The 23,365-nt window shown below is 40.9% G+C and overlaps 1 protein-coding gene and 1 long non-coding RNA gene across 2 annotated transcripts; one reads left to right on the forward strand and one right to left on the reverse strand.

The window, feature by feature from the left end:
• Nucleotides 1–10,313: 10,313 nt before the first annotated feature.
• On the forward strand, nucleotides 10,314–17,658 carry LOC133557729 (uncharacterized). The gene is made up of 2 exons (XR_009807836.1): nucleotides 10,314–11,187; nucleotides 15,919–17,658. It is a non-coding gene; the product is annotated as an uncharacterized LOC133557729 (long non-coding RNA).
• Nucleotides 12,310–22,993, reverse strand: LOC133557728 (cell division control protein 42 homolog). Its single transcript, XM_061908456.1, has 6 exons — nucleotides 22,867–22,993; nucleotides 20,608–20,712; nucleotides 20,240–20,312; nucleotides 16,954–17,063; nucleotides 16,680–16,877; nucleotides 12,310–14,582 (listed from the first exon to the last, which is right to left on the reverse strand). Exons 2-6 carry the CDS (start codon nucleotides 20,710–20,712, stop codon nucleotides 14,493–14,495), a joined length of 576 nt encoding a protein of 191 aa, XP_061764440.1. The 5' UTR covers nucleotides 22,867–22,993; the 3' UTR covers nucleotides 12,310–14,492.
• Nucleotides 22,994–23,365: the final 372 nt, after the last annotated feature.

The raw sequence follows: 23,365 nt of genomic DNA on the forward strand, positions 1-23,365 counted from the left end.
ATCTACTTCTCTGATTGCATGTCAGCAGACTGGGATAGACCCTGCTGAAATCCTATGAATTGAATGAATACAGAATCCTTTTAAATCGGGAAAAAAAATTATTTTTGAATCGAGAATCGAATTGAATCGAAAAAAAATCTATATATTATCGAATTGTGACCCCAAGAATCGATATTGAATCGAATCGTGGGACACCCAAAGATTCACAGCCCTACTAGTTACTATGGTAATCTAAGTCACAGAAGTTCAGACGAGGCACCAAGCAGTGTGGGTGTTGAGCGTTTCCACACAGTGTTTCCAGAGCGGCCAGCCTGAAATGCAGGTGTTAGGGACAGACGCGGGAACACATTTTTACAACAAAGTTCTAAAGCTTAGTGATATATCAGATATATCAGATTGTAGGTGGGTTTATTTTTTACTCTTTGCGTTCATATTTCGCTGCCTTTGTTGCATTTTTGTTGCGTTTCGCTTGATTGTAAAACATATCGATCGAGAGGAGGTGTGACGTTCATATGTTGTCAATAGTCAGCGTTTTATCGTTCATAGGTAATATTGTAAATCCCACATTCTTTATTTTCATGTACATTCTGGGTGTCACATTCAGTAAATAAATGTAAAATTCCATTCTGTTTTTTATAGTTTTTAGCATTCAATCAGACATTATTGTGAGGTTTTGTATTAGTGTTCCTAAAAATATATATACTGGGCCCCGGACACATTTTTTTTTCTCTAAATTTTGCCCCCTCGAGTCAAAATAAATACACAGGCCTGATTTACATCAACTATATGACTTGCCTGAGTGGCTGGACAGGACAACAACAAAAAAATCCTATACAAATTTTACCAACTCAGAGGCGATGCAGCAGCTTATCAGCTCAGTGTGTCAATAGCTGCATAAGCTAGTTACTACCCCTCTGGTGTCATGGCACCACTAAAAGTAGTTACTCAGTGTTAGCGCTTGTAATAACAACATCGATAATACTTGGTTAATACTCAGGTCACAGCAAGTAGATGGAGTTTTATTGTCGCTTTTTGGATGTTTTTTTTTTTTAAGCATTTTATTGGCGCAATACATTACTCCCATTAAAGTTAAAGTACCAATGATTGTCACACACACACACACTAGGTGTGATGAAATTTGTCCTCTGCATTTGACCCATCCCCTTGTTCACCCCATGGAAGGTGAGGGGAGCAGTGGGCAGCAGCGGTGCTGCACCCGGGAAACCATTTTGGTGATTTAACCCCCAATTTTAACCCTTGATGCTGAGTGCCAAGCAGGGAGGTAATGGGTCCCCTTTTTACAGTCTTTATTATGACTCGGCCGAGGTTTGAACTCACAACCTACCGATCTCAGGGTGGACACTCTAACTACTAGGCCACTGAGTAGGTCAGCTGCATTATTAGCCACCTCGTGCTTGCTGTATGTTACAAATCCATCCATCCATCCATTTTCTACCGCTTATTCCCTTTGGGGTCGCGGGGGGCGCTGGTGCCTATCTCAGCTACATACGGGCGGAAGGCAGGCTACACCCTGGACAAGTCGCCATCTAATCGCAGGGCAAACACAGATAGACAAACTACATTCACACACTAGGGCCAATTTAGTGTTGCCAATCAACCTATCCCCAGGTGCATCTCTTTGGAAATGGGAGAAAGCCGGAGTACCTGGAGGGAACCCACACAGTCACTGGGAGAACATGCAAACTCCACACAAAAAGATCCCAAAGCCGGGATTGAACCCAGGACTACTCAGGACCTTGGTATTGTGAGGCAGACGCACTAACCCCTCTTCCACCGTGAAGCCCTATATTACAAATAACAATGTATAAAAAAATAGAAAGATATATATGTTCTTGTCTAACAAGTGGTTGTAAAAAATAGGCAAAATTCCAAACAAAGTACAGTTTTCCCTTAAGTTATAAGAAAACTTACAAGCATCTTTGCTGTTAGTAGTAAATGTCACAGAGAACCCTGTAAAAAAAAAAAAAAAACATCTGATCTTACTGGCTAGCATTGGCTTATTAGGTACAGAATGACTTAACTTTGTTTTCCAACCATGGGAATGAAGAAAGTCAGTGTGAAGCACACTAAGGAGAAGACGAAGCAGATGATATTCATATAACTTAAAAATAAATGATCAAAAACATGACAAGTAGCCAACATGACGTAAATACTTGAGTAAATGGTATATGGGTTATACTTGTATAGCGCGTTTCTACCATTTCTGAAGAAACTCAAAGCGCTTTGACACTATTTCCACATCCACCCATTCACACACACATTGACACACTGATGGCTGCAGCTGCCATGCAAGGCGCTAACCAGGACCCATCAGGAGCAAGGGTGAAGTGTCTTGCTCAAGGACACAACGGACGTGACTAGAATCGTAGAAAGTGGGGATTGAACCAGGAACCCTTAGGTTGCTGGCACAGCTACTCTCCCAACCCCGCCACGCCGTCCCATAGAATGGGTCTAATGCCTGCTAAGAATAATATCTGAATAGTGGACCTTTTATCCATGGGGAAAAAAAAAAAAGCTAACGCCAAAGCAGCTAAAACACAGTACAATTTCCCTCTTCAAGGTAAATGTTGGATATCAGGGGTCCTCAAAGGCTAGGGGCACGCAAACTAAGGCCCAGATGGAGCGGGGCCCTCTACCTATATATCCTGTATAAAATTGTGATTGTGTTTTAAATAAAACTGGTCCAAAAGGTACTTTGTTATTGTGCAATACTAAGATATTTAAATATTACAGTATAACACCGCTAACAGCTAGTCATGGTTACAGGAGCGCTAATTATCCATTCATTTTCTACTGCTTGTCCCGCTCGGGCTCGCGGGGTCGCTGGAGCCTATCTTAGCTGCATTCGGGCGGAAGGTGGAGTACACCCTGGACAAGTCGCCACCTCATTGCAGGAGCGCTAATTAAATACCTTAAATGAATTGTAATTATTTATTCATGTTTTTATTTTCACCTTGCAAGGTAAAGGGAGTACAGCGGTCATTCCGCTGCTAATTGTAAGCTACACTACAGTGTGTTGATCGATGTTAATATGTATTTAAAGACATTTATATTTGTGGAAAAATTGCAAGGGGATATAAAAGAATATTAAAATCTCCTAAATTTCACGACATCCCTGCAGTACATGAGCTGTACGTTATTACATTACTTCATAAAACTGCTGTTGTTGTTAGTAGTAAATTGTATTGTATTGTTTTTATATAATACTTCTATATATAATATCTAAAAGTTTGTTTTTATTGTTATAACGCATGTTACATGGTAAAACTGTGTTGTTTTGAGAGCAAGCACTGATCAAGTTAATTTCAATTAATATCAGAGGGAGACTGATTTGAGATGCAAATGTTTAGAATTAAGAGCTTCTTCACGGAACCAATTGAGCTCGTAAATGAAGGTACTGATGTAAATATTATTCTACTAATTGGCTACCCATTGCTTGTGGTCCGTCACGTGACTTCTTCCCTGGAGTAAAAACAGTGATGGTCAACCAAGCCAAGATTGCGGTTGTGCAGCAAGCAGCGCGCAAACTGTTTGAGTACACAAGGGGCCTAGATCATTCTGCAAAAAGCAGATTTGAGCAAAACAATCTAACTGTGCAACGGAATAAATCCCTATGCTTCATTAAAAAAGGATTTGTTATATGTCGGTCCGTTCCCAGGCTTTATCGAACTATCTTGTGCGCCAGATGCCATTCTACCTGACAAAACTTGGAAAAGCATGGAAGTCTAGACATTTTTTGTGTGTAACTGGGTCTTTTAAAACCAAGCAATACAAAAGAGCTGTGGATGTTGTTAAAGGGAATGTTGCAACTTGCCAAAAGTTACCGTATTTTCCTGACCATAGGGCGCACCACAGATATATAGTCTATTTTTAAGCTTCTTTCATACATAAGGCATACCGGATTATAGGGCGCAATAAAGGAGTCATATTATTAATATTTTTTTCTCAATGAAAAACACTTCATTGTGGTCTACATAACATGTAATGGTGGTTATTTGGTCAAAATGTTGCATACATTAGGTTTTACAGATCATCTTCAAGCCGCTTTCTGACAGTCGATTCTGGATGCGCCATTTTGGGGGGGATCTTATTTACGTGGTTCACCTTCGGCAGCGTCTTCTCCCCTGTCATCTTTTTTGTAGCAGTGTAGTGTGCAAGGACGGGAGTGGATGAAGTGTCAAAATATGGAGCTAACTGTTTTAATGACATTCAGACTTTACTTCAATCAATACCAAAGCAGCATCTCCTCATCCGGAAACAACAACACCCGAAATGTGTCCCTTGAAAAAACGTCCTACCGGAACCCTCTAATAACTGAAGTTTCTTTAGTGAATAATGTAAATTCACTACACCGGTATGTGTTAGCGCTTTCATGGCAGGTTTACTGACAGATACAAGTAAGAACTTTTCACTTTTTGTATTAAAAATGGCAACAGTGGAGGATGAATGTCCCATAACAAGATGATAAAGAGAAAAAAAGAAGCTTATCGACTACGATGTCGACATGTACTTCAAAGGCAGATGCGGGCAATTTTTTAGGATTCATGCAGATCCCAAATACGGATCAGCAGGTACCAGAAAGTAAGAAAAGTTACTTTTGCATAATATTGTGAAACAAAACGCCAGATAATGCACTATAAGGCCAAAAGTGTTTGGCCACCCATCCAAATGATTATAATCAGGTGTCCTAATCACTTGGCACTGGACTTGATAGCAGTGGAGACTCTGGAGTGATGAATAACGCTTTTCCATCAGCCAATCTGATGGACGAGTCTGGGTTTGGAGGTTGCCAGGAGTACATTTCGGACGGCATTGTGCCGAGTGTGAAATTTGGTGGAGGAGGATAATGGTGTGAGGTTGTTTTTCAGGAATTGGGCTTGGCCCCTTCGTTCCGGTGAAAGGAACTTTTAATGCTCCAGGATACGAAACATTTTTTGGGACAATTCCATGCTCCCAATGTTGTACCCAGAAGAGTTGAAGCTGAAATATCTGCAAAAGATGGACCGACATCAAATTGAACCCTATGGGTTAGGAATGAGATGGCACTTCAAGTTCATATCTGAGTCAAGTCAGGTGGCCAAATAGCTTTGGCAATATAGTGTCTTAAACACACCATGAAAATACTCGTATGTTGAAGCAAATCAAGCAGTGCGGCATCATGGCTTACAAAAGTCGTACTCAAACATTTGGATGGATTTTTGAGCGCCATGTGTAATGTTCTATATTTTCAATGGAACATATGAAGTGCGGGTGTTGTTTACTCGAGTCATATTACCATCATAGTGCAGTCTACATCTTTTATTTTTGACTTCCATCTACTGGTCACACTGTCATTACACCATGAACCAAATAAAATGGTTTTGAGGTCGGTAATCTAAACCAGAATTATTCCGTACATTGGGCGCATCGGCTTATAAGGCGCACTGTCGTGGTGCCGAACTTCTCCCTTCAGTAGTATTCCTACCTGGTGTAGTCCTGACAACTTGCATCCTTTGCAGTGGACATTTGCTTTTATAGTTTTTTTTTTTTTGGCGGGACTACATTTTGGGGGAAATGAGAGCGCACTGCTGTTTCCCAGGACCTACTGTAAAAAAGCTAGTCGGAGATCCTTTATATCAGCGGTTTTTAACCTTTTTTCAGTGATGTACCCCCAGTGAACATTTTTTTAATTCAAGTACCCCCTAATCAGAGCAAAGCCTTTTTGGTTGAAAAAAAGAGATAAAGAAGTAAAATACAGCACTATGCCATCAGTTTCTGATTTATTAAAATGTATAACAGTGCAAAACATTGCTCATTTGTAGTGGTCTTTCTTAAACTATTTGGAAAAAAAAGATCTATCCATCCATTTTCTACCGCTTATTCCCTTTCGGGGTCGCGAGAGGGGGCTGGCGCCTATCTCAGCTACAATCGGGCGGAAGGCGGGGTACACCCTGGACAAGTCGCCACCTCATCGCAGGGCACAAGTGATTCAATTATAAATAAATATTTCTACACATAGAAGTAATCATCAACTTCAAGTGCCCTCTTTGGGGATTGTAATAGAGATCCATCTGGATTCATGAACTTTATTCTAAACATTTCTTCACAAAAAAAGCTAACTTTAAAATCCATATTTATGGAACATGTCCACAAAAAAATCTAGCTGTCAACACTGAATATTGCATTGTTGCATTTCTTTTCACAGTTTATGAACTTACATTCATATTTTGTTGAAGTATTATTCAATAAATATATTTATAAAGGATTTTTGAATTGTTGCTATTTTTAACATATTTTTTAAAATCTTACGTACCCCTTGGCATACCTTCAAGTACCCCCAGGGGTGTGCGTACCCCTATTTGAGAACCACTGGTTTATATGACAGCAGTAGAACTTCAAATCTGCTACAAAGAGATTAGTCTCTTCCAAGTTCATTGAAATAATCTTTACAACACTGTAAAGTTTGCGCACTCTCCGCATCTGCATAAAGGTCGTTTTAAAGGCCTACTGAAACCACTACTACCCACCAGGCAGTCTAAAAGTTTATATATCAATGATGAAATATTAACATTGCAACACATGCCAATACGGCCTTTTTAGTTTACTAAATTGCAATTTTAAATTTCCCGGGAGTTTCGTCTTCAAAACGTCATGTAATGATGACGTGTACGCAAGACGTCACAGGTTTTTAGGAAGTATGAGCGCTGCGCACACACACAGCTAAAAGTCGTCTGCTTTAACCGCATAATTACACAGTATTTTGGAGATCTGTGTTGCTGAATCTTTTGCAATTGGTTCAATTAATATTGGAGAAGTCACAGTAGAAAGATGGAGTTGGGAAGCTTCAGCCTTTAGCCACACAAACACACGGTGATTCCTTGTTTAAAATTCCTGGAGGTGAAACTTTACTATGGATCAGAGCGGTCAAGCGAACATGAATCGCGACGGAATGTCAACCAGCAGGTTTCGGTGAGAAACTCGTGGTTAAAAAGTCGCTTCTTACCGGAGAAAAGCTGAGCTTGTGCCGTCCATCGCTGCCGTCGATTCCCCTGAGACACTGCGCGTCAAGACACCCGTGGAGACACCCCTCCGACTATCAGGTACTGTTAAACTCACTAAAACACTAGCAACACAATAGAAAGATAAGAGATTTCCCAGAATGATCCTAGTAAATGTGTCTAGAAACATCGGAATCCGTCCCAATGCATTTGCGTTTTTCTCTTTTTTTTTTTCTAGTCCGTCGCTCTCAATATCCTCAAACACGAATCTTTCATCCTCGCTCAAAGTAATGGGCAAATTGTCGTTTTCTCTGTCCGAATAGCACTTTTTGTTGGAGGCTCCCATTAAAATCAATGTGAATATGTGAAGAGCCATCAAACATGTGACGTCATCGTCTGCGACTTCCGGTAGAGGCAGGGCTTTTCTCTTAGCACCGAAAGTTGCGAACTTTATTGTGGATGTTCTCTACTAAATCCTTTCAGCAAAAATATGGCGATATCGCGAAATGATCAAGTATGACACATAGAATGGACCTGCTATCCCCGTTTAAATAAGAAAATCTCATTTCAGTAGGCCTTTAAGGTAGCTTAGCATAATTTTCCAAAATATGTTCACTATTTTTCTCTATGGGGCCCCTGGTGTAAAAAGTTTGGCCATCCGGCTGTGGAGAATCAAACCTGTCGGACTATGTCTCTGTCGTTTTTGATCTAACAGGAAGTAACCAGCGAGCATGACACTTTTTTACTTCTGGGCCTTAGCTGGGGGTCTGGATTCCAAAAGAGGTTGTCATTTTTGTTAGTAGGCAAATGCTCTCTATGACAAGGCTTGAATGAAACACCCAGCTTCTTACACATGATGTTTTGTGGCCTCCCCTCCACGTGGAGAGTGGCAATGACTCAAGTCAGCAGTTTCCCTAGGATTGTGTAACCTACTGACCCAGACTGAAATGCCATTTTAAAGGCTCAGGAAACCTTTGCAGATGTTTAAGCTGATTAGAGCACAACACCATGACCTTTTTAATATTGCATTTTTTTCATATTCTATTGTATTAATAAACAGGTTACACCTTTTGAATGCGTGACAGAAAATACTGACATTTTGAAAAAAAAAATTCATTTTTTTTTAGATTTACATTACCTGTCAATCGCTCAGCTTTCCAGCTAAAAATGGTTCATGTTCACATAAAGTCACACAATGCAAAGTTCATTTGTCTTTTTATCATCTGTAATTATTATTTTTTTCTCTCTCTCTTTTGAGCCGCGCTGCCTTGCGTGAATTCTTGGAGTCGGTTAAGTGTTGTCAGCACACACAAAAAAGGCCAGACCATAATGCCCCCCCCCCACACACACACTACCTCTGCCCCTCCCCCTCCTTAGAATGTAGACATCCCATAATATGCATACCCCCCCCAACACCCCACCACCACCACTGCTCCATAATAATCAAATTCACTCCCTCGCTGCTAGCTCCGCCCCATCCCCGCTGCCCCCCCCCCCCTCCATCATCACTTCCTGTCTGAAAGGTTCCTCTCCTACAGCAGCCACTTACCAAAAAAAAAATAAAATAAAAAAAATAAAATAAAAGTCTATGCGTGACGTCCCCTTCACACGCCCACCGCCGCACATCAAAATACAATGCGGTGAGCGAGTCGAGCTGCTTTGTTGTGAGAAATCAAACAACGGGCTAGAGGAAGTGAGTCATTTCGCTCTGCATGCTGTGCAGCGAGCCTGACCTTCAGCATCATTTGGCCCCATTAGGCTAATTATTGTCAAGCTGAGGGCACCATTATGAGGTCTGGTGTGTTAAAAAACAAAAAAACAAAAATGTTTTTTTAATCCTGAGGACACTTGGACTCACAAATTCACTTGAGCCCAAGCTCATACGTGTGGCCTTTCCACAAAGAGATGAGGCCTACTGGGTTTCTAAATCCCATGTACAAAATCAAAGCTGCGGGTCCTTTGTTAGCGCCATTTCTTAATCAGTTAGTGAGCTGGAATTTAAAGGCCTACTGAAATGAGATTTTCTTATTTAAACGGGGATAGCAGGACCATTCTGTGTGTCATACTTGATCATTTCGCGATATTGCCATATTTTTGCTGAAAGGATCTAGTAGAGAACATCCACGATAAAGTTCGCAAATTTCGGTGCTAAGACAAAAAAGCCCTGCCTTTACCGGAAGTCGCAGACGATGACGTCACACGTGTGGGGGCTCCTCACATATTCACATTGATTTTAATGGGAGCCTCCAACAAAAAGTGCTATTCGGACCAAGAAAACGACAATTTCCCCATTAATTTGAGCGAGGATGAAAGATTTGTGTTTGAGGATATTGATAGCAACGGACTAGAAAAAAAAAACGCGATTGGGACGGATTCTGATGTTTTTAGACACATTTAATAGGATAATTCTGGGAAATTCCTTATCTTTCTATTGTGTTGCTAGTGTTTTAGTGAGGTAAATAGTACCTGATAGTCGGAAGGGTGTCTCCACGGGTGTGTTGACGCGTAGTGGCTCAGGGGAGTCGACGGCAGCTATGGACGACACAAGCTCAGCTTTTCTCCGGTAAGAAGCGACTTTTTAACCACAATTTTCTCACCGAAACCTGCTGGTTGACATTCCGTCTTGATTCATGCTCGCTTGACCGCGCTCTGATCCATAGTAACGTTTCACCTCCAGGAATTTTAAACAAGGAATCACCGTGTGTTTGTGTGGCTAAAGGCTAAAGCTTCCCAACTCCATCTTTCTACTGTGACTTCTCCAATATTAATTGAACAAATTGCACAAGATTCAGCAACACAGATCTCCAAAATACTGTATAATTATGCCGTTAAAGCAGACGACTTTTAGCTGTGTGTGTGTGCAGCGCTCATACTTCCTAAAAACCCGTGACGTCTTGCGTACACGTCATCATTACACGACGTTTGGAAGACAAAACTCCCGGGAAATTTAAAATTGTAATTTAGTAAACTAAAAAGGTCGTATTGGCATGTGTTGCAATGTTAATATTTCATCATTGATATATAAACTATCAGACTGCGTGGTGGGTAGTAGTGGTTTCAGTAGGCCTTTAAGATAGCGTTACAAGTGGCGGAAATCAGGAAGTCGACGAATATAAGTCATCGACAGGAAGTAGTCCTTGAAGTCAACTGGAGTAACAGCACGACATTGTAGAGAAGGTGGGCCTTCATAAAAGATAAAAAAAGAGCAAAAGTTGCGACTTAAAGAGTCAAGCACATGTATTATACATGCACACCACCATTTCATACCTTCCTCGTGCACATGCTCACACTCGCATACCTCCCCATCGTCATCCCCCCACAACAGAACATGCACACTAAAACACCCCCCCTCGCACGCACACGCACACACCCTATTCCCCTCCCCCTCTCCCATTCCATACCAGGGCACGTCGTGACAAAACAAAGAACACCCCATAATAGTCAGTCGCACAGTATGCATGGTAACCAGTTATGTCATAGATGACTGTGTGTGTGTTTCATTCACTGTACATGCACACACAACTTACAGGCAACCATGATTCGATAACCACATGAATGACCAACGGACCACACACACAAAGTAAAAACGTGACATCTGATAAGGCTAATTTATATTCAAGTTCAACACAACTGGAACAAAATGATGAGTCACTGTAATCCACTACACAAAAATAGGCGCGCACACAAAGGCGGCGCACAAATGACCATATCCAAAACACAGAAGTCATGCTGCACGTGCACGGCCTCACGTAATCACCCATAACTGTTACTCTGCACAATCCATTCACCTGCCCGTCATGCCACAAACATACACTCCTCTGATCAGTGTGTGTGGTTTTGTCCATACACACAGGTACATATCATGGCTATCAAGAGATTGCTGCAACCTGCGATACAAACATGTTGTCGATCTTGGGATTTGCCGGTGTGTGTGTGTGTGTGTGTGTGTGCATCCTTAAAAAGAAGACAAAAAAAGAGCAGAGGTCAGGTTTCTGTCCCATTATGCAACTCTCAAATACCCCCCCCCCCCTTCCTTAGGCTAGTTGCCCATAGCAACACACTTATAATGAGGTCAGACGGCCATCCCATAATATTCAGCAGCGTAAGGAGGCGCCTGAGTGGAGGTGTCAGAGGCTGAATCAGCAACAAGACAAGATGGCCGCCGCATAAACACAAGTTGAATCATCAGGTGAGGCGCACGCACAAACACGTTACTTTAGGTCGGCCAATCAGACGAGCGGATAGCTTGTAAACTTTCACTTTTGTTTTTGCGCATATCACTGACAACTTTTTACAAGTTAAGTCTGCAAAATTTGTCTCCCAAAATTCCCTCCCTCAACACACACACGTGCACACACACACACACACACACACACACACACACACACACACACACACACACACACACACACACACACACACACACACACACGTGAACAGAAAGGCCGTCAAATCGCTTGTGACTTTGTACAATATTCAGCGGCCCAACAGCACGAAAGCAATGCATGATGGTAAAGCAGGAAGTGGCTAAGACAAAGGCCTGCGTGGCGCCAAGCCTGCACGCAGTGTTGTGGTGGCCTGCGGGATCCATTTTAGACTGCCAATCAAAATGAAGCCAGCTTATTTGCATACTGTATCCAAAGACAGGAGAAGCACGCCCCCTAATGTTCACTGTAGGGTACTGCAGCAGCTCCCTGCTCTGCAGCATGCACATTTATGAAAGTAGTCTGTGCTTATTGCTCCTCCAGTATACTTCTAGTGCAGTGGTTCTTAACCTTGTTGGAGGTACCGAACCCAACCAGTTTCATATACGCATTCACCGAACCCTTCTTTAGTGAAAAATATTTTTTTTTTATTTTTATTTTTTCAAATTCAAGACAAAGTTGTATGTTTTTGGTAACACTTTAGTAAGGGGAACATATTATAAGTAACAAAGACTTAATTCAGAGTTATTTGGACACTAAGAGAACATATTCTAAGTAGGGTTGGGTATCGTTTGAATTCGAACGATTCTGATTCTTTGTTTCGATTCCGATTCCTGACGATTCTCGAATCCGATTCTTTCTTTTAAAAAAAAAAAAAAAAAAAAAAGGCAGGGTAAAAAAAAAGTTTAGGATATTTTAAATGAGCTAACTAACCTACAGTCTTTCTGAATGAAATAGTCTGACATTCTCCATCAATTTGGATTCCATTAACTTTTTATGAACTTTACTATAAATTCCTCACAGGGCTGTTTTCAACTAGAATATAAATATCAAATCTATGAACTTAAATACAAATATTATAAATTATGAATACATTTTCACAGGGGTACACTTTCATCAAGAGAGCTTTATTTTTGAAAACACATTTACACACACAAGTGTATGATGCTGCAGGAAACCTCATGAAAACACATTTACACACACAAGTGTATGATGCTGCAGGTACTTAAACATGTTACCGTGCTCCCACTGATAGGCTAACCTGGTGCAGAAAAGCAAATAAACAATAAGAAACAACTTGCAAAACCCAGTCCAGATTAGCAGCAGGTACAGTATATAATCAGAGACAGTTCTTGTTTAGGACAATGACCAGATCCGCCTTCTCAGGCAGGATGCGTGAGCGTTCTGGACAGATAGTGTCTCCTGTCGAAGACGGGACACACATTTAATTGTACTCCATGAACTCGGAGGTGCTTAATCATGTTCAACGTGCACCCTCCTAAGCATGAAACAGTCCTGTCGCACGTGTTACATTTCGCCGATATTTCATTTTTTTAGTAAAATAAAGCAAAAATTTCGACCGTCGACGCCCGCTATCCGGCGGTGGGCGCTTCTTCGTTGGTGTTCAGCGGCTTCTTCTTCCGGGTCGGCGGACTGGGTATCGAAACTAGGAATCGAAATTTAAACTTTTGAACGATTGCGGGAGAATCGGAAAGTTAGTCCCGGTTCCAATCGATACTCGATACCCAACCCTAATTCTAAGTAATAAAGACTACATTTAGAGTTATTTGGTTTATAATAAGGCCATGCCGAATAAGGCATTAACTAGTACTTAATGACTAGTTAAGAGCCAATATGTTACTAATTTGCATGTTAATAAGCAAATAATTAATGGTGAATATGTTCCCCATACTAAAGTGTTACCATGTTTTTTTACTGGTGCACAAAATGAACAGTGCATGAACAGTGAATGAACATCACCTTGTTCAAACAACAAAACCAACACATTGCATAAACTCACAACAAATTACACACCTGCAAATCAATCAGCTGTTGCCGTATCCGTAATATGCCAACAGGGAAAAGTTTGTATTTACACGAAGACTCGGGTGTGTTTTGATCTCCGCCGAACCCCTGAGGTCGACTCACCGAACCCCTAGGGTTCGATCGAACCCTGGTTAAGAACCACTGTTCTAGTGTGTTAATACTACTACATGCTTATAACTATGCTAATTACATTTCAAAGTGGACAAAAATATCTGTTTGGTCGGGAAGAAGAAATTTGACGGAACAAAAGGTTAAGTTTTTTTTTATTCATTGCCAGCAGCTGAAACATTTTTGTTTTTTAAAGAAGCTTATCGTTTTCCAAAAGTCACGTTGGCACATGACAGAATAAGATGTATTCATGATAATACTTCTCATTGTCTTTATGATATTGGAACAAAAGCATCATTCAGAGAAGAGGTGATGGTAGACAGAAGTCAGTATTTAAAAATATTTCTCACCACTCTTATACTGGCCTACAAAGACAAACCTTAACCTTCTGTCGGCAAGCCCCAGTATGCCAGAAGGAAGTAAAAAATGTAGTTGCTAGCAGACTCACTAGCATCTCAAGAAGTATTAAGCAGTATTGCACAACAACGGATGAGCACCAGCTCAACGGGAATATTGCACCTGGCGTGTTGTCTTCAAGGAGCAGCAGTTTGTGCTTCACTGGTGGAAGGAGTGATGAGGTCACGCTAGTTTACACCCATATAAAGATAAATAAGCGAAAAAGGAAAAAATATTTCAAGCTCTTTTGGTCCATAAAGTGATTATAATATTTGAGCGCAAGATCTGAAGCCTTCTACTGATGTTCCAGGAGAGCACTCATGTTGAAGAAGACCCATCACAATATCAATTTTCTTCCGGATCGATGACTGAATGTTGCTTTTGGACAAGGATTGCAAACTAGAGTTGGGTTTGCTGAAGGAAGCCACTGTCTAACATCTGCACTTGTATGGTTGTGCACTTTTGCGATGAACAGTACAGCGGTTAGTCCACATCATCATTATTTTGGGGATTTTAAAATAGGAAAAACTTTATTGCCAAGGCTTTTTTGGACCAAAACAGTGATCTAAGACTTTACAAATGGTTATTTTAAGGCACATCTCTTGTGGTCGCCTTAAAGTTTTTCTTCGAATATTTTAGATGGCAACAATGTTGTTTCCTCTTTGATATCTAAGCCATGTTTAAGTATACCCCCACCCGGCCCAACACCTCGCCCTCGTCGTCTGGGCTGAGAAGCGCCTTAGAGCAGGACGCAGCGCCGCTTGGGTTTGGACACAGGAGGCTCCAGCGCCGCAAGGATGGCTTCGTCAAACACGTTCTTCAGCCCCCTCTGAGCGAGACAACACAACAAGTTACATTTCTCACATAAATTTGGACCGCTTATTTGCGCTCGCTCATAAACGGAGCTGGTCTGACGGAGGCAAAGAAGACCGAGCAGGAAGGATCAATGCTGCTTACTTAGCAACTTCCTGGCTATATTTAGCAAGTGATACGACCTCTATGGATAAAAACGACAACGAGCGACAAATCTATGACTTCAAGATACTCTAAAAAGGAAAGTATGTGTCTCTCTTCTCAACCAACGCTTCTGTTGGCCCCTCCCCATCTAAAAGCACTCAGACGGCGCCGCCGTTTGTGACATTTAATAACATGACAAAAGGAAGCAACAAGAGTTTTTTTGTGTAGTTTGAAACATATTTGTTTTGCTTTTCAGATTTTTTTTGTACTTTTTGCAAATGCGTCATGGCCCATTATGCAAATTTGACATACCGTATTTCCTTGAATTGCAGCAGAGCATATAGTATGCGCCTGCCTTGAATTACTGCCGGGTCAAACTCGCTTCGCAAAATAATTAGCGCATGCTTAGTATTACCGCCAGGTCAAATTCGTGATGTCACAAGTGACACTTCCCCTGTCATCATTTTCAAAATGGAGGAGGCTGATTTCAATCATTTGAAATCGCATAAAGGGAAGAAGATTGAGAGCTATTCAGTAGGATTTAAGGTCCAAGCTATTGAATACCGGTATGCTAAAAAGAACAGTAAGCAGCTATGTTTTATTAATATACCTGTGGAGAGGTGGAGCCGACGGTCCGACAGACAGGCAGGGCATGCTAGCTGTAGCCCTGCCCAAGATAGAGGCGAGCGAGCGGAGAGGAGGAGCGAAAGAGCGACCTGGACTGAGGTTTTATTGAAAAATAAACAAAGTCAAACTGCTCAAGCCATGTCCTTTTTTGGTGGTCCTAGGAACCCGCAAGACGACGGCTTGAGACCGTCACAATACCGTAGCTGCGTCTGTTGTATATGAGTCATTAAATGACTCCCGCCTCCTGGTGGTAGAGGGCGCTAGTGATCCTTCTTGCGACTATTTGGCTGCAGAAGAAGTGAAATGAGTGACGTGTTGTGCTGGCACGGATATGACGCGGCGGGTGCACGACGGACCTTTGCTGGCTATGTAAACAACCGGGCTGAAATAAAGCATGTACCAGTCCTAAATACCCAGTGTATTATTTATACAATAACATTCATGTTGGCAGCGGTGGGAAAAAGAGATCACCCACAGGAGGGGGAGTTGGCTGAGGATAATTCTATCACGCCCACACTCGAGCTAACTGATACCAGCGGTCTGGATAGCAGTTTTCTAAACTGGATTTTCAATCATGGCAGGAGGTAATAAAGGAAGATCTCCATCGAGACAGAGAGACTTTTAAAGCTGGAGAAAGATAAGGAATACTTCTATAAACAAGTTTTCGATGTTTTTGATCAGAAAGAGCTGGCATGGCTTTCATTTATAAGTAAAGGTAAGACCATTTTTTATTTATTTTTAATTTAGCCTTTATTTAACCAGTTAAAATCCCATTGAGATCAAAGATCTCTTTTCCAAGGGAGACCTGGCCAAGAAGGCAGCAGCAAGGTTACATTAAAAACAGTAAACAACACATAAAACATCACATTTACAACATTAAAACTTGCTCATATTACACATGTGCATACAGACAAGGAAGACTGCAATCCTTTCACAGAAGCTTTAAACTCATTTAATGTAACAAGGGTTTTAAATTGAATATTCAATTGTAAGTTATTCCAAGCCTTCGGTGCTGAAAATAATAACTATAATAAAAAAAAGAAAATTTATTACATGTGCTTTTCATGATGGTATCCTTACATCACACTCAAATTTTTACTGCATGCCTTTGGTAAGTGCCGTAGTGAGAAGAGGTTTTAAAATAATTAGCGCATGCTTACTTTTACCGCATGCCTTTGGTAAGCGCAAGAGTGAGAAGAGGTTTTAAAATAATTAGCGCATGCTTACTTTTACCGCATGCCTTTGGTAAGCGCAAGAGTGAGAAGAGGTTTTAAATTAATTAGCGCCCTGGCGGCAATTCAAGGAAATACGGTAATAGTAGGGGAAACACTGGCATACACACCTGCGTTAGCGCTGAACACTCCACATATTTGACAGCCCTCAGATCTCGCGCCAGCTTGTCTCCGTGCTCGGGCATCAGAGCTCGCTGTTTGTTCTTGGCCAGCTTCTCCAGGGTGTTGTGGTCGTCCCTCAGGTCTATTTGCGTACCCACCAGTAGGTACGGCGTGGACGGGCAATGGTGGGAAATCTCCGGCACCCACTGCGAGGTAAGACGGTCAAAGAGGTTTGTTTGTGACAAGGGTTTAAAGTGTTGGCATTTGCAACTTTGAACCGACCTTCTCTTTGACGTTCTCATAGGAAGACGGCGACACGACGGAGAAGCACACAAGGAAGATGTCTGTCTGGGGGTAGCTTAGGGGTCGCAGTCTGTCGTAGTCCTCCTGGCCTGCAAGGGGAAATGCAGCCATCACAACTTGGAGTAGCAAGACACTAAGGTGTACTTCACCAAAACCATGCTGGACTTGAGTGCGAGTCCCCCTCCCTCTTGTCCTGTCCCATCACTTCAGTTCTGCTGTATTACAATAATTGCCATGACTTTGTGGATTGTTTCAAGTCTTATTTGGAGTTGTTTTAGTTCTACAGTGCAAAGAGGTTGCAGTCATTACTTGCGAGAAGAAAAATCGCAACAACTAAGTGACTAGTTTTCATTATGCGAATGTTCTGACTTTTTGATCATTTTAAGTCTTTGTATTTCATTTGCATTATGAACAGTGTTGCCAACTCCTCAACAAGGAAAGTAGCCATTGGCTATCATAAAAGTTGCTTGATGATGTCATTACCTAATTTCCATATTTTATGGCAATGGATGCTGTAGGAGAGATACAAAAGTCAATTTAAAGAAATAATTATGAATAAACTGCAGATTACTTTTCTTCTTTTGATTTTTAGTTGTTTTTGCATCAATTTTGTTCTGCAATAATAAATGTTTAGGGTATCAAATTTGATTAAAAGAATAAAGGGTTGTGATAGTCACTAACGAATCATATCTCATGACTGGCTCATTAACAGGAACGATGGAATTGGAACGTTGCAGGGATTTCATATTAGCTTGACATGACAGTAAAGAAATATTTACATCTCGCTTTTTAAACCAAGCCGGACTCAGTGGCAGCTTTGCACCACCGCATTTTATTTGCAGTATGGAGGTTTGTGCGTCTTCTCTCTGCAATGACATGAGCTAGCTAGCGAGATTTTGAACTTTGTCACAGAGAGAAAGAGAGAGAGAGAAAGAGAGAGAGCGAGAGAGAGAGAGAGAGAGAGAGAGAGAGAGAGAGAGAGACAGACATACATATACAGTACACAGACGATTTTGAGCTGAGTAAATGAGTGAGGCTGTATACAGTTGCAAATCAAATTAGGGAATTTATTAAAGTGTGACATTCAAAATTTCAGTTGGAACTCGGAAATTACTCCCAACTATAAATGGAACGCGCCATAAAAGTCCAGAGGACAATGGATTTGCGCACGAGCAAACCGCTGCAACTCTCTCCCTGTGAGGTTTACAGCTTTGCTCGCAGCACCAGTTGACCGGCAGCACCCGTCAATGCTCGTTGATGACACTTTCAGCTCAGCCTCCAAGACTCAAAAAAGTCTCCGAGACACAAAAAGTCTCCAATAATACCCGAAAAAAGGTCACAAGATTTGTCGCTAGTAGCTGTTTACAAAAAAAAAGTCACCAAGAGGACTGTAAAGTCGCCAGATTTAGTGACAAAGTCGCCAAGTTGGCAACACTGATTATGAATTGTGTCATTGAAGAACTCATGAGGATCAATGGCATAACAGTCGCCGTACGTCACGGCTACGTTGCTTGTTTGCATGGTATCCTGTCGAGCCCTAAACAACTTTTCATGTATGAATATATAGTATAGTACAGTGGTTCTCAACCTTTTTTCAGTGATGTACCCCCATGAAAATGTTTTTAATTCAAGTACCCCCTAATCAGAGCAAAGCATTTTTGGTTGAAAAAAGGAGATAAAGATGTAAAATACAGCACTATGTCATCAGTTTCTGATTTATTAAATTGTATAACAGTGCAAAATATTGCTCATTTGTAGTGGTCTTTTTTTAACTATTTGGAAAAAAATATATAAAAATAACTAAAAACTTGTTGAAAAATAAACAATTGATTCAATTATAAATAAAGATTTCTACACATAAAAGTAATCATCAACTTAAAGGGCCCTCTTTGGGGATTGTAATAGAGATCCATCTGTATTCATGAACTTAATTCTAAACATTTCTTCACAAAAAAATAAATCTTTAACATCAATATTTATGGAACATTTTCACAAAAAATGTAACTGTCAACACTGAATATTGCATTGCTGCATTTATTTTCACAGCTTATGAATTTACATTCACATTTTCTTGAAGTATTATTCAATAAATATATTTATAAAGGTTTTTTGAATTTTTGCTATTTTTAGAATATTTTTGAAAAAATCTCACGTACCCCTTGGCATACCTTCAAGTACCCCCAGGGGTACATGTACCCCCATTTGAGAACCACTGGTGTAGTATATGTTTTTTATGGCTGTTAAGGGTAGAGGCAACAAGGACATCAGCGTGGATCTACGCTAGCTTCATTTTCAACCCATGTACAGAAAGAATGTATGCAATGTATATAACATGTAAGCAAATACCCCACAGCCAAATCAAAGTGCATAAAGTCCATATATTACAAATAGCCTATTATTTGCGCACTATTGATGAGTGATGCGCCGGAAAAAAAATACTTTGCTTACAGAAACCGGATACTGTGATGACGTATCCACTTACGCTGGCGGGTCGTGTCTTTCCCCGCGCACATGAATGATGTAGCATGCCCTAAGTCGCAATATATTACATATATATTGTATTTATATGGTACATTTTTAGCTTACTTTATACCTGCATTATCCTTTCCATTTTTAAATAAATAAATGATTAATGGGTTGTACTTGTATAGCGCTTTTCTACATTCAAAGTACTCAAAGCTACTTCCACATTTACCCATTCACACACACATTCACACACTAATGGAAGGAGCTGCCATGCAAGGCCATCAATCAATCAATCAGTCAATCAATCAATCAATCAATTCCTTTATTGTCATTTTCATAAATAACACTTAAGTCATACATGTCAACGAGATTTTGTTTGAGCTTTGTCCAGGACACGACATGACGAGGTTGGTACTACGTGGGGATTGAACCTGTGACCCTCGGGTTGCACACGGCCACTCCACCACTGCGCCACTTTTGTAACTGAGCTACTGTATGGAACAATTTCTGTTGTGGATCAATAAAGATTGTCCAAGTCTAATCGGGTCGCATTCAGGTCGTATTTCCCTTACATTGCAGTCACATTTGAAAATATTTAAATCGGATTTGGACTACTTCTTGAATCTGATGCAAAAATATCAGATTTGAAGCACTTTGGAGCGTTTAGACTGGCAAAAAAAAAATCCCACTTGAGGGTAAAAAATTAAATCAGATTTGGTGTGCAGTGTAAACGGGGCTGCAGGATTATAAGTGTGCCTTTAAAAGGTTTCATCTTGTGCTAAATAAGAGTCCCTCTCACCTGCGGTGTCAAACAGCCCCAGAGTGTACGGCTCGCCGCCGATCATCACCGTCACAGCGTAGTTGTCAAACACCTAAGAGGTACAGAGAGGACAATGGGAGAGGGGGGAGGCTTTAAATGGTTACAGGTTTAATAGTGGAATCAGCAGCAACTAACAATGCAGTCATTAGTTTGCAGTCAGCAGTCAACAGGAGTGTTTCCTAAATAATTGTGGACTTGCTGAGCTTGTTGGGCCTCACCAAACCTTGTCAACAACAAATGCACATCGAGTTCCTGGTCCTTAAATTCCACCTATTAACTCAATGTAATGGGTCTAACCTTGCCATTTTTGCCGACAAATAAAAGCGGAGACGTCTGTCAGGGCTCACCGTAGGGACGTATTCAGACGGGAACTTGTTGGTGGTATATGAAATCAGCAGGCAGGTCTTCCCCACAGCACCGTCGCCCACCACTACACATTTTATAGTCTGCATCTGAAAAACAACATGAATAATTACTCCTGGGCTGGAGGTTGCAGAAGGGTCATGTGACCAGTGGAGGAATCACTGTTGTCAAAGTACTCATTGGTTGCCTTTGTACATATTAAGTGAGGCCAACTTTTTTGCCTTTTGTCAACAAGTGATTGATTGGTTGATTGATTGAGACTTTTATTAGTAGATTGCACAGAACAGTACAAATCCCGTACAACTGACCACTAAATGGTAACACCCGAATAAGTTTTTCAACTTGTTTAGGTCGGGGTCCACGTTAATCAATTCATGGTATAAATATATACTATTAGCATAATACAGTCATCACACAAGTTAATCATCATAGTATATATATTGAATTATTAACATTATTTACAATCCGGGGGGTGGAATGAGGAGGGGGTTGGGGCGGGGGGTGTTAGGTTTGGTTGATATCAGCACTTTATTCATCCATCCATCCATTTTCTACCGCTTGTCCCTTTTGGGGTCTCGGTGGGTCGATTAAGCCTATCTCAGCTGCATTCGGGCGGAAGGCGGGGTACACCCTGGACAAGTCGCCACCTCATCGCAGGGCCAACACTTAAGTCATCAACAATTATATCATCCGAGAAATGGACAGTGAAACGGTGTAAGTCTGACTTGATGATGTCATTACCTAATTACCTTATTCTACTTCTCCAGAGAACATAGTGAGCTCAGAAAGCATAAGAGCAAGTATATACTTTTGATTATTTACATTTGATTTTTTACAATCCAGTGAGAGTGTTGTCTAGGGTTGCAGTTTCCTGGAGGTGTTCTTTTGGTGCTGTTTTGAAGGAGGGTAGAAATGCACTTACTTTTACACCTGTTGGGAGTGCATTCCATATTGATGTGGCATAGAAGGAGAATGAGTTAAGACCTTTGTTAGATCAGAATCTGGGTTTAACATGGTTTGTGGAGCTCCCCTGGTGTTGTGGTTATGGCGGTCATTTACATTATGGAAGTAGTTTGACATGGACTTCGGTATCAGTGAGTAAGTGTAGCGGATTTTATAGACTAGGCTCAGTGCAAGTTGTTTTACTCTGTCCTCCAACCTGAGCCAGCCCACTTTGGAGAAGTGGGTAGGAGTGAGGTGTGCTCTGGGGTGGAGGTCTAGAAGTAACCTGACTAACTTGTCCCGGGATTTTTGGAGTCTAGATTTGAGGGTCTTGGAGGTACCAGGAGATGCATGCTTTAATCGCAAAATGGTTGAATGAGAGTTCCCGCTAGAATCTTCATGGTGCTTTTGTTGAGCAGAGAGGAGATTCTGGTACGCACTGAAAAATACTGAGGAATCCATCCATCCATCTATCCATCCATTTTCTACCGCTTATTCCCTTTGGGGTCGCGGGGGGCGCCGGTGCCTATCTCAGCTACAATTGGGCGAGAGGCGGGGTACACCCTGGACAAGTCAACACCTCATCGCAGTACTGAGGAATCTTACTATGTAATCTGTTACCAAACTGGTTTGAAATTACTGTGCACACCTTAGTTGACTTCATTTTGACTTTAATTGCATGTGTGCCACCGCCCAATGGAAAGTTTCTAACTCGTTGTCACTTTGGCTGATATGGAACCCTAATGGCCACAGTTAGACCAAATAAAGCAACATAACACATAGTCTGTGTGTTTCTAGAGAACATTTTACATCATCCATCAACTATTTCTCATAATGTGTCACTTCCGCATACGTAAAACACACACACACACTATATATATATATATATATATATATATATATATATATATATATATATATATATATATATATATATATATATATGTGAAAAGAGACACGTTCTTATTGGCCAACTTTGTTGTTAGCAAACAGCAGCTAGGTGAGTCACATCCGCCCGGACCCCTCCCACAACAAAATAGCACGTTCAAACAATTAAAAGGAAAGAAAACAAAAAAAAGGCACACTTTAGATAGTTAAACGTCTGTGTTACATTTGGACGAGCAACACGTCCATATTCGGGAACTTTCAACACGTTTGTCAGTGAGTTTTTTTTTTGCTGCAATAACATTACGACAGAAAAAACACGAGATAATGTATTACTCAGTTATGACTTAACAACGCAGATGTTTGTGGTGAGGAAATCGGTAAAAGAGTGCGATAAGTCGCTGTCAACTTCCTACCTTGACTTCTGCCAGGCGCCCGAACACTGAAGCAGTCGTGGTGCGTTCGAGTGCTTTTTGAGCCAGCGCGGAAGTCGGCAACGTTATGCGTTTATGTTCGTGTGTTTCATAAAGTCTTCATCTTTAAAAAAAATAAATAACATTTAAAAAATTTGGATTTTTATTTAGTCATTAAATAATTGCTTACTAAAACATTTGTCCTCAAAGACTGTTGATAATTTCAAAGTTGTACAGGTGTTTTCATCTCATACATTTATACCGCCAGAGGGAGACATTTCAAGTCAGGCCAAGGGCAAGAACACAAGAGAGGAACCTCATTTAGTATTATCCACATAATCTTCAAAGCATTCACACATATGGTTTTCTACACCAAAATTAATCTATTTAGTCAACTTATTCTACTTCTCCAGATTTTGGCGGAGTTTACCTTCCACATGTTTCATCCGATTCCAACCATTCCAATTTCAAACTGTTTAGCCTACTTGGTAATTGCAGGCTT

This window comes from Nerophis ophidion, linkage group LG08 (assembly GCF_033978795.1).
Source record: "Nerophis ophidion isolate RoL-2023_Sa linkage group LG08, RoL_Noph_v1.0, whole genome shotgun sequence".
In the NCBI taxonomy this organism is placed as follows: domain Eukaryota; kingdom Metazoa; phylum Chordata; class Actinopteri; order Syngnathiformes; family Syngnathidae; genus Nerophis; species Nerophis ophidion.

What these genes read in the sequence shown, in the direction of transcription:
- LOC133557728 (XM_061908456.1), bottom strand. Translation starts at nt 20,712, where the DNA reads ATGCAGACTATAAAATGTGTAGTGGTGGGCGACGGTGCTGTGGGGAAG. An exon ending in GGGGCTGTTTGACACCGCAG is followed by an intron (nt 17,064 to 20,239) that starts GTGAGAGGGACT and finishes TTCCCCTTGCAG; the next exon opens with GCCAGGAGGACTACGACAGA. An exon ending in ATGAGAACGTCAAAGAGAAG is followed by an intron (nt 16,878 to 16,953) that starts GTCGGTTCAAAG and finishes CTTACCTCGCAG; the next exon opens with TGGGTGCCGGAGATTTCCCA.